This window comes from Amblyraja radiata, chromosome 16 (genome assembly GCF_010909765.2).
Source record: "Amblyraja radiata isolate CabotCenter1 chromosome 16, sAmbRad1.1.pri, whole genome shotgun sequence".
Lineage (NCBI taxonomy): Eukaryota > Metazoa > Chordata > Chondrichthyes > Rajiformes > Rajidae > Amblyraja > Amblyraja radiata.
In genome coordinates, this window is record NC_045971.1 from 21350648 (window position 1) to 21362659 (window position 12012).

Consider the following 12012-nt stretch of genomic DNA (forward strand, 5'->3'; position numbering starts at 1 on the left):
TAATATGAAGTAATCATAAAATGTCTTTGCTGTTTCTGTCAGTTCTCAGTGATGTGCCCTTTTACACGACACAGGTGGTGGGACAGGTCAATCTTCCATCTGACCTCGATCTTCTATCAAATACTAACTGGATTACTGACAAAGAGGAACAGAAAGCCAAGGTGATAACCGATCTGCTCAACCACATGCCCTCAGAATCTTCTGCAGTCATCACATCAGCCGACACCATTCTCGCAGAGCTCTTCAGTCACAAAGGTACCATTGTCATTAAGGGTGTTACTGCATTTGTATAATGGAAATAGGAACTATTGAAAGATCGTCAGTAGAATAACATTGTAAAATATGTTTTTCTACTTTACTTGCAATTGATAGATTCTACATTTATTTTCTCTTACTTAGATAGTGTATATAATAACAACAATAGAACATAGAAAGGTACAGCACAGGAACAGGCCCTCTGACCCTGCACTGAAAAATGGCGCAACTCTATGCTAAACTCAACAGCCTCCACATGATCCATTCCCTGCATGTCTCTTTGCCGATCCAAAAGCCTCAAATGCCTCTATTGTATCTGTCCCCATCACCACCACTGACACATAAAGAGATGCAAACTCTGAAGACGGACCCTACCCGAAACGTTGTCAGTCAACTTCCTTGCCAGACGCTGCAGAACCTGCCAAGTTCTTCTAGTACTCTATGCATTGCTCATAATAACAATAATAGCTGTCAACAGTAACAGGGCTAGGAACCATCTGAATAGCAGGCTCAATATCAATTTTTCACACAGAGAGTGGTGAATCTCGAATTCTCTGCCACAGAAGGTAGTTGAGGCCAGTTCATTGGCTATATTTAAGAGGGAGTTAGATGTGGCCCTTGTGGCTAAAGGGATCAGGGGGTATGGAGAGAAGGTAGGTACAGGATACTGAGTTGGATGATCAGCCATGATCATATTGAATGGCGGTGCAGGCTCGAAGGGCCGAATGGCCTACTCCTGCACCTATTTTCTATGTTTCTAATATAACATACTAAAGATGGGCATGGCATACAATAGGTTGAAACAAGGTAAAATTGGTATGTAGTAATTAAATAATGCCAAGCTTGGCACAGAAACACGTGTGGTTCAGAAGGATGTGGGGAGCAGTGTGTTGAATCTTCATTTTGTGAGGGAGTAAATATGTGATGGGTTTCAATACTGTGAAAAGCAAAGAGGGATGTGTATTTGAAGCTCGGAGGAAACTTGAAAAAAGGTATTGATTTATTCTTGTCACATCTACTGAGACACGGTGAAAATAAATCGGATAATAATCATATTTTACCAATAAAATCAACTTTTTTTTAAAAAGTATGTTTCTTAGTTGTTTATTGAAGATAATCATGCTGCAATGTTGTGAGTTCACTGTTTCCTCGCTGTGAGAACCAGAAAGTGAATTTGATGAAGGAACTGCAGAAGTAACTCAGCTTTTCGGGTTTTAACGTATCGGGTCGAGACCCTTCTTCAGTCTGAAGAAGGACCTCGACCCGAAACATCATCCATTCCTTCTCTCCAGAGATGCTGTCTGTCCCGCTGAGTTAATCCAGCTTTTTTTTGTCGACCTTGATGCTAGCAAGATCGGAGTAGTATTTTGGTAGTGGTAATTCAAAATGAGAGATATCAACAATCACAAACAAAAATGTTCCATTTAGTCAACAGTCAAAACATGTAGAGAGAGAAGAAACTATAGTTAGGGATGGATGTTAGATTTTTCAATACAAAGACTTTTGTTTTTTGAATAACTTTATATTACACTTTAAGCATCGCAAAACTTCCCCGGGTAAATTCGCAGCAGCATTATAAAACACAATTTTACACTGAGCCGCAAAAGACTATATATTTTAAGATGAAGCCAAAATGAGAGACAGGGATACTAGAGTAATTCAGCTTGTCAGGCAGCATCCCTGGAGAACATGGATTATGTTTTGGATCAGGACCTACCTGAAACGGGTGCTGCCTGACCCGCTGAGTTACTCCAGCATTTTGTGTCTTTCCTTGGTAAACTAGCATCTGCAGTACCTCATTTCCATATACTGAGACTCGGAAGGTATGAAATTGGAATTCTAGAACTTGTGGCCCAGGTAGCTGATGACACAGTTGCTAATGACACAGTAATTAAAACTGAAGTTGGACAATAGGCCAGAATTATGGGAGTGCCGAGATCATGGAAAAGTGTAGGAATTAAGTAATTGTCACAGGACTTGGAGAAACTATAAAACATGGATCCAGATTTTAAAAAAAGAGGCATTGACAATCTGGAAGACAATATAGGCTAATGATCACAGAAGTAATGAGTACACAAAATCAGATACCCACATCCGCATCATCTGGGTAAATGCAAATGGTTCACAACACCACTGGCTTAGCACAGCAAGATCTGGGCCACTGTGATCCCTGAGGTTTAACAATTGTGTGGGACAGATATATTGATCTCAGTACAATGAAACTTTATGCGCTTGACTTTCAGACAGAGGTCTTGAATACTCTGGTCCCATGCTAAAGATAGCAAAGTTATGACTGCACTGTAATATATCGGAATCCTTATCCCATTCCTGGCATTACATGTCATCCCTCCTGTGGGATGCCTTGCTCTGACTTGCAACAGTGAACAGCAGGATGTTCTTGTTTAATGCTTCCCTGTTGGGCCACTTGTTCCCAAGTCCTGCACAAAGCTAGCAAATCCTGTGTATTTGTACTTTTCATAATTCAGTGATTTATCTGGTTTGGGTTTGAGGGTTTGTTAGCTCGGCAAGGACTATCTTACTAGTCAAGGAGTGAAAAAACCGGAATGGAAAAGCCTGCTATCATTTAAAATAGAGATAGTTAGAAGAAAATAATAATTTTTCATTAGATCGAATATTAAACTCCATAATTCGGGTGTCTGTTGTCCCAACTCAAAACCTGGCTAAATCTGTTCTAGATAAGCTCAGAATGCAGTTTGCAATTTCCAGTGAACTGGTTCAGGGCGAGACAAAAGACCTGTTTAGATATCCATAAAAAAGACACAAAATGCTGGAGTAACTCAACGGGTCAGGCAGCTGCTCTGCAGAACATGGATCGGTGACTTTTCAGGTTGGGACCCTACAGACTGATATAGTCTAATTCCCTCTCTTCTCCTATTAATATAGACTGAATATTCTTTCGGACTGCCTCATCAAATTTTACTTACTTTCCTGCAACCCTAATCCTATCGATATTTGAATTATATTAAATAATGTACATTATTAGGGAATGCATTGCATTCTACGATAAAGTTAACACAATTGAGTAATCAAAATGATTAGGAAATGATCACAATTTAAAATGAAACTAGACCAAGTGGGACCCGTTGGGCCCCGTATCCCCAACGCAATATTGCACCACTCACCCGTTCCCCCAACGCAATATTCCACCACTCACCCATAGCCCCAACTGTGCAGGTGCGGCTCATTTCCCCTCATCCCCCAACACTCCCTCCCCCTCCTCTTCACTCCCCTCCCACCCTTATCTCTCCCTCCTTTCCCCTACCCTCAGTCACTCCCTACCCTCAGTCACTCCCTCCATAACCCCCTCCCCTCCATACCCTCCTGACCCGTTGGCACAGGATTCACAAGCGGACTTGCCAACTTAAATGCTGCAAAATGTTGGAATTTGTGCTCTGCTACTGCGCCACGCCACAGAGTCAGCAGCAGATCATAACGACAGACTCACTGGCAGGATCTGTCGACAAGGTTGGGACATCCACATTAAAGGGGCGAATTAGAATTATGGCCTCATTGGTGACCCTGGGACTATCCTTGATCGGACTTTGCTGGCTTTACCTTGCTCTAAACGCTATTCCCTTATCATGTATCTATACAATCTAAATGGCTCGATTGTAATCATGTATTGTCTTTCTGCTGACTGGATAGGACGCAACAAAAGCTTTTCACTGTGCCTCGGCACACGTGATAATAAACTAAACTAAATCTGAAACTTTAAAGTTTCCCACTCTCACCTTAATGTTATGACCTCCAGTCTTTGACAGTTCCACCCTGGGGGAAAAAGGTACTGTCTATCTATTCCATTTTACCTCTCATAACTTTATATACTTCCATCAGGTCTCACTCTACTTGCAGAGAAAGCCAATCAAAGAACTAACAGCCTCCAGATATCTCTATCTGACCCTCCACAGCTGCACTTTGATTCCTGATTCATTCTAATACATTTTTGATTAGATCACCTACAAGCACATGTTTCCCTGGTGCAGATTTCCATATCCTCTAATCCACCTTAATGCTTTCCCATTTCTTTGATTTCCCTTTTTATGTTATCACATAATGTGATAACATGCAAGGGTAGAAATTAATTAAAACCCCAGCACAAACCATGCCCTTGAGCAGTGTGCTATTAAAAGCATATTTTTCTTAAAGTGGACCTGGTGCCTATCAGTGAAACCACTAATGAGCTGGAGTGCCTGAGGTACTGGCAGCCAGCCGTGTTTATTTGAGGATTTATACATTTCCTTTACCAGGAATGAGCTTGCGTTGATCATTATATGCAGTAGAATAAGAGAGAACCAATTAAAAAATCTTATACAGTTTTCACGATACTGTTGACTGCTGGTAGCTCACCAGCTAAGACAGAAATTTGCTGGTAAGCTGTTGCCCTGCACACTATGTTCTTGCCCTGCACACTATGCTGGGCCTCAAAACTAATGTTGATTGTGGTAATGAGTGAGGCCATATGCTTCCACTTTGTTCAGAATGAATGCATACCATCCAATTGAACTGAACCATATCAATCTTACCAAAATATTGGGATGTCATATCCGATAAGCAAATGCCTCCCCTGCCATGTGCCTGTCTAAAAGCCTCTAAGTGTACACTATCGCACCACCCCTGGCTATGCGTTCCAGGCACCCACCACTCTGTAAAATGACCCGACCAACACATTTCCATTGAACGTCCCCGCTCTTATCTTATAGCTATACCGTCTAGTGTTGGACACTTCCACCCTAATGGAGATGTGTGGAAGAGTAGCATGTAACACAAGTGATACACAAGCAGCAAGCAATGACTATCCCCAAAGCGCTCTTCATGTCACTCAAGAGCATCACCTTTGTGAAAACAACCCCACCAATACCCTAATTTTCACCAATGTCTCGAAACTTAACAGAACTGATGATATAGATACAGTGTGGTTCAAAAGCAGATCAGTGGCTGGGTATTTCTGCAATAGATGTCTCGTCTCCAAACCCTTTCCACTGTCTTCATGATGAAGAAGTTTGATTCAATACTTTCCACTTTTTTGTATATCTGCAAATCCAGCACTCAAAATGCTGAATGCCGTCTAAGACAAAGCATATATTTGAATATCTGGCTATCTGCCACTTTCTCAAGAGTAGTCTAGGATAGACATTAAACCCTGTCACTTTCAGCACCACACACATCACGTTGACAATAAAAAGTCACTGTCAGTATTCACTGAATAACTGAAGGGTGTTGAAACTCAGAAAATAAAGTTGAATATTGATCAATATTTCTATTGACTCAACAAGTTGATTTGGTATGTTTAGGGAGGAATGAAGATGCTAGATTTAAACAAAGACAGACGCACAAAGCTGGAGAAACTCAGCGGGTCAGGCAATATCTCTGGAGAAAAGGAATAGGTGACATTTCAGGTTGAGACCCTTCTTCAGATTGAAGTAAGGTCTCAACCTGAAACGTCACATATTCCTTCTCTCCAGAGATGCTGTCTGACCCGCTGAGTTACTCCAGCTTTCTGTGTCTGTCTTTAAGTTTATTTGGTAAATAGATTAAGAGTACCCCAGGTTCAATCTGCAAATATTGTAATTTTAGCTGGGCTTGGAGGGGAAGAAATGTCCAGGGTTTGTACTTGCTGTCTTACCAGTCTCTGGAAACATGTATGGTTAGTGTTGTACTGGGACAAGATGGGGCTTGTTTTAGTAGCAATGTTTTAGTAACAATGGACACTGAGTGCCCATACAGAGTGGCTGCTATCCAGGGAAGATTTCCCCATCAAGGAATGCAAAGCTTTGAGAAGAACCGAGGAAAATATAACGTTAACATCTTTGCACCACATTTGAGAAGATGACCCCTGAATATTCTTTCTGAATTTGTTTCAGGAGCGGGAACTCTTTTCAAAAATGCAGAACCCATCCGCAAGTATACAAACCTTGAGGAAATAGACACAGGCCGTCTAATAATGCTCATAAATAAATCTTTTGGGAAAGAGCTATACGAGGACTACATGTCAGCAATAAAGCCCAAGCTACATTCTGTTTATTTGTCTGAAGGGTAAGAGATTTGCTACCACTGCCGTTTATTTCTCCTTTATCTTGTACACCTTTTTCTACCTCAAGTGGTGTAATAACTGCAAATGGTTGCAGCTGGTTATTGTTAACTTAGACATGATTGGGAAGTGAAACTAATGCATAATATAGGAAGGATGAAGGTAAATCAGGGGCATTAATGAAATCCAAGTTGAGATTTATCACAGACAGAAAAAAACCCAAGGCCAGAGACTCCACAGCCATCACAATGTCTACACCGTGGAATGGTATTCTGATTGGATGAGCCAAGCAATTGGGTATTTGATTGTTCTAGGAGCAGAATTAGGCCATTCGGCCCATCAAGTCTACTCCACCGTTCAATCATGGCTGATCTATAGGTCCCTCTCAACCCCATTCTCCTGCCTTCTCTCCATTGCCACCAACACCCGTTCTAATAAAGAATCTGTCAATCTTTGCCTTCAAAATATCCATTAACTTGGCCTCCACAGCCGTCTGTGGCAATGAATTCCACAGATTCACCACCCTCTGACTAAAGAAATTCCTCCTCATTTCCTTTTGAAAGGTACATCCTTTTATTCTGAAGCTATGGCCTCTGGTCCTAGACTCTCCCATTAGTGGAAACATCCTCTCCACATCCACTCTATCCAGCCTTTCACTAGTCAGTAAGTTTCAATGAGATACCCCTTCATCCTTCTAAACTCCCAGGAGTACAGGCCCAGTGCCGTCAAACGCTCATTATATGCTAACCCAATCATTCCTGCGATCATACTCGTAAACCTCCTCTGGACCCTCTCCAACGCCAGCACATCTTCGATTGCTCATTTCACAAAGGTGGGAGAGTTACTTCTGGGACCTCCCTGTGAATGCACCCCAGGCACAGAGTCCTTCAACAAGTATCCAGTGCCACACATCGGTGTACATCGCACCTTTGGACAGCACCTCTGCCAAATTCAGCTGTCCCATCAGATAGATCAACCCACCTTTGCAGATGGTGACTTTCACAATGAACATAATCAATATGAGACTTGCTTCATCAAGATCTAAAGAAGATCATCTGACCAAATCAGACACTGTGGATTGACCCACTTTCAACAATTCTTGGTGGAACCCTTTTAAGCTACCTACTTGGAGAGGTTTTCTTTGGCCTCTGTACTAACAAAACCCAACCCATTTGTGGTCCCACCACCACCCAGACTTTGTCTCTAACCTCCTCTGCACCCACTCAATCATGGTTGACTCCTACCACCATGGAGCAGAACATAACAATCCCACCCAGATTCCCCAAAGCCAAAATCAAACCTAGAGATCTCACCCCCACCTCCCCCAAATGGCTGGCACTACAATCGCTGGCCAATTGCCGGCCTAGCTCCCTTCTCTTCCTTCAATCTATCTGAGGTATCTTGGACCTCACACGATGAAACTCGGTGCTGGCCCCAAACTCAGAATATATGTTGGCCTACTACATACTGCCAGTCTAGTACATCGCATCTGGAGCACCAGAATGTTTAGGCCATTGCAGAAGAATGCAACTTCACTGCTCGCCTGATTTTTACACTTGCAGAAGACCCTCAAGAATGGGACCCATAATTGCTTCTCCCCCATTTCCATGCTTCCCACTCCCTCATCTGGCTCAAACCTACTGAGGCCAGTTTGTGACAATCCCTCTATCTTCCTAACTGAGACTGACTAACTCAATGCAGAGCAGAGTCCGACTCTGGCTTATTCCCCAACAAGTAGACAGATTTAATTAATAACTGCTTGAACACAAGTCTAAGGATGCCTCCGCGGCTATATGGCACAGAAAAATCCAAATGGGAAATAAAAATGCATTTAATTATTCCGAGGAATGCAAAATGATGCAGCTGTGGCTTTGACATCATTTGGTGTAACACAGATCTAAAACTGAAGCAGAACTAAGGCAGGTTATTGTTGAATACATTGAAATGTAATGAGGCACATTTTTTGTGCAACATTAATTTGTAGCCAAAATACTGACATTCGGTATGAAATGTTGCGATAAATTATAACGTGAGAATGGATTTTAAATTGCTTACTCAGCTAATCTCGATCTATCTTCCCACAGGTACAGTGCCGCTGCAATTATCACCACAGAAGCTGTCTTGAATGGGATGCCCTATCTTGATAAATTTGTTGTCAGTACGAGTAAACGGGGCCAAGGGACGAGTCTGATGTTATGGGAATGTATTCAACAGGACTTTGAGTCACTTTTTTGGAGATCAAGAGCAACAAACAGAATCAACCCTTGGTAAATTTATCTTTGAACTATACTTTATATTTTAAAGTAATCTGCACTACAAAGTTTACATATCAATAGTGAGGCTTCAGATAATTCTAATTTTATCCATAGAATTTACACAATGTGAATTGAATCTATCAATCAATGTGATTAGAGAGGGCTTCAAGGAACACAACAGCACATTAAAGATAATCAGTGCTGAATAACAAGCAACGTTTCAGGTCAGGATGTTTAAGAAGGAACTGCAGATGCTGGAAAATCGAAGGAAGACAAAAATGCTGGAGAAACTCAGCGAGTGAGGCAGCAATTATGGAGCAAATGAAATAGGCAATGTTTCGGGTAAAAACCCTTCTTCAGACTTCAGGTCAGGACCTTTCTTCAGACCTTGCTGACCTGCTGAGTTCCTCCAGCACGGCATGTTTTTTCACCCTGTAGTGTGTAAGTGCACTAGTTTTTCATTTATTTTACTGCATTTCTTCCTCTTTTATCTTTTATTTTAATCTCTTTTCTTCCGAAAGAGTTAGTGTCCTTTATTGTTACCATAGACAAGTCAGTACGCAGCCAATCTCAGATGCCTTTCATTTGTGCAGGTATTTCAAGCAATGTGATGGAAGCTTTACAACTGGACAATGGATAGTATTTTGGTACGGCCTATCGAATATGCGTGAATCTTACGACTTGGTGGACTATGCTGAAAATTTGCCCGATTCTTTTATCAAACCAAAGGTGCCTGTAAATGAGCAAACTTCTTCTCTGACAGAAAACTAAATTGCTTCACTTAATGCATTATTATTTTTTTCCATCTATGTCCAAAAAACAATTGTACTGCAAGGTTAGACATGCTTCAGTTTATTGCAAAGATTATTGGTTTGAATCGCTCTTTTTTTACAAGCTTACCTTCAAATACTAATTATGGTAAAAGAGGGGTGACGTCTACTTAAATTAACCATGCTTTTGTGAATAAAACTAAAGCTAATGAAACCTCCAGTAACGTGATGGTTTTAAAGCTAACTTCCCTAGTCTGTCACTGGATTTTAATATTTTGTGATCGATGGTAACAAAGTAATTAGTAAGCATTCTTTAATTAAAGCTAGATCAAGTATAACAGGGAAGCTTATGACCAAGTTTATCAAAAACCTGACTAAATGACTCGGTTAGATTGCCTTGGGAGACAATTGAGCATCTATTTTGGCAGGAAGAGGGGTCGGGTTGATTTTGGGAAAGAATGAACACAAAGTGCAATCTATTAGAAGTCAGTTTGGACATGACCTCCTCTCCCCCTACCAACCCTCACGGTCCCTCAGATCCACATCAGCCGGTCTCCTCTCCATCCACAAGTTCAACCTCCGCAGTTTTGGGGACAGAGCCTTCTCCAGGGCAGCTCCCATGCTCTGGAACTCCCTCCCCCAACTGATCCGCAATTCCGTGTCCCTCATCATCTTCCAGTCCCGCCTCAAGACCCATCTCTTCACCTCTGCCTATCCTTAGCCCCACGTCCCCCTACCTTTTCATCTGTGCATTAATTGCCTCATATTGTGTTTTGAATTGTATTCTGTCTTTACTTTATGTACTAGTCATGTCTCTACTATTTATTTCATTCCCCTTACATGTTTTTCCTCTACCTGCTAAATTTTTGTAAGGTGTCCTTGAGACTCTTGAAAGGCGCCCATAAATAAAATTTATTATTATTATTCCTTGACCATATTTTGCTTTCTTAGCATTAGTGGATGGAAGTTGTAAGTGAATATCAGGATCATTGCGGACCTGATCCCTGATGATCAAATTATATATTTGATTTGCAAAGTCGCAATTGGCTTTGTTGAAAAACAGCCAGATCTGGTTTTGCTGCTCCACCTAATGTCAGAGTGATGGATATGGTAGACTGGCAGATCCTGCCTGCATGAGGGAAGGGGGGATATATACCATTCACTAAAGAGATGCCACCTGGGAGGGATCTCAGAATGGTCAAAAGAAATATCCTTCTTCCGAAGGAACTGCTTCTCATCCAAGCCCTTGTTTTATAGAGAAACTAAAAAGAACATTGTGATTATATTTTCTAAATGGAAGGTAGCCAAGCACTAAGCATGAATGCATCAATTAACTGAAAGAATTACCCTCAATTCTAGACCCGTTATTTACTCGAAAAGAGTTTGTGCCAGATTTTTCTTTCATTTTTCCATTTATCTAGTGAATGAAAGTTTTCATCATTCCTTCCTAGAAAAGGGGTCATACCAGTTTGTACTTTCTGTATATTCTCAACCAAAAGGCAAATTCTTATCAACCTATTGATGTGCGTGCCTGCCTTGGTACAGACAAGCCATAATAGTGTCTGTACAAATATCTGAAAGATTTTTTTTAAACTAAAAGGCTAGAATCTAGGCAACTTTAAGCTTTTTGATTCAACGATCATTGTTTTCTTGATTAGTATTTAATTATCCTGCAATCCTCAAAGTCTTAAATTTTTCATTGCAACATAATGAAATGTTTTAGTAGCAGAAATGAAAATGTCAAATACTGCACTTCTGATACCTTCAGGTGACAATACTTTGAATTCTGAGCTCTTGAGGGCTTTCAAATCCTCTGCCTTCTGCAACCTTCATGGTTGTTGACAAGGATGATGTGCAAAGAAAAAGCAAATGTGTGTTTTGCTTTAATTCTCTTCTCCAATTTTTGGGAGAGTCTTTTACATCTCAGAGATCACATCAGTGGAAATCTTTACTATGAGAGGGAAACTATATTTTAGTAATCTATTTATTAATGAAACTATTTGAATAATAACATAGTGTGGTGATAGGAGTGACTCGGTTTGTATTTTTAATTAGTGCAATGATGATCATAGATGGGTCCATTTATGAGGATTTGTTTCTGATGTGGTGTCTAATTCTGCTTCAGCTGTTCCTCTTTAAACGTTGATTCAGACCATTAATATAGCAAAAATATGATGCTACATAAACCATGGTGTTCCTTTATAACTATTCTTTCAAAAAAGAAATCAAATGCTATTGTACTTCAATGACATGAAATGTTTACGCCTTAAAATCTTTATAATGGGGATAAGTATTTTGTGCACAAATGTACTTTCTGGGCTGTCTCTGGTGGGTACATGGAATAAGCTGTCAGGAGAAGTGGTGGAGGCAGGTATAGTTGCAGTGTCTAAAAGACAGTTATGGATAGGACAGTTATAGGGATATATGGGGCAAATGGGACTAGCTCAGGAAGGCACTTTGGTCATCTTGAACGAGTCAGGCCTATTGGCATGTTTCCATGCTGTATGACTCAGTAACTCTAATACACATTCATAAAGGATGGTTCCAATTTATACAACATGAGATGAATTTGCAATTATCCAGCTGTTTTATAACATGGCATATTTCCTGTGGATAGATAGCCACAGGAAATCTGCTTGGGGGTAGTTACTTGATAAATGACCCGTGATGAGCTTGTAAAAAG

At 40.8% G+C, this 12012-nt stretch overlaps 1 protein-coding gene across 3 annotated transcripts in view; it reads left to right on the forward strand.

The window, feature by feature from the left end:
- The window catches only part of nags (N-acetylglutamate synthase), a 44821-nt gene extending 34999 nt beyond the window's left edge, over positions 1-9822 (forward strand). For all 3 annotated transcript variants that reach the window (XM_033035303.1, XM_033035304.1, XM_033035305.1), the window contains 4 exons: positions 75-255; positions 6138-6309; positions 8389-8571; positions 9153-9822. In XM_033035303.1, coding sequence (XP_032891194.1) covers positions 75-255; positions 6138-6309; positions 8389-8571; positions 9153-9330 — 714 coding nt within the window. In that variant the 3' untranslated portion in view covers positions 9331-9822. The remainder of the gene's footprint in view (positions 1-74; positions 256-6137; positions 6310-8388; positions 8572-9152) is intronic.
- Positions 9823-12012: the final 2190 nt, after the last annotated feature.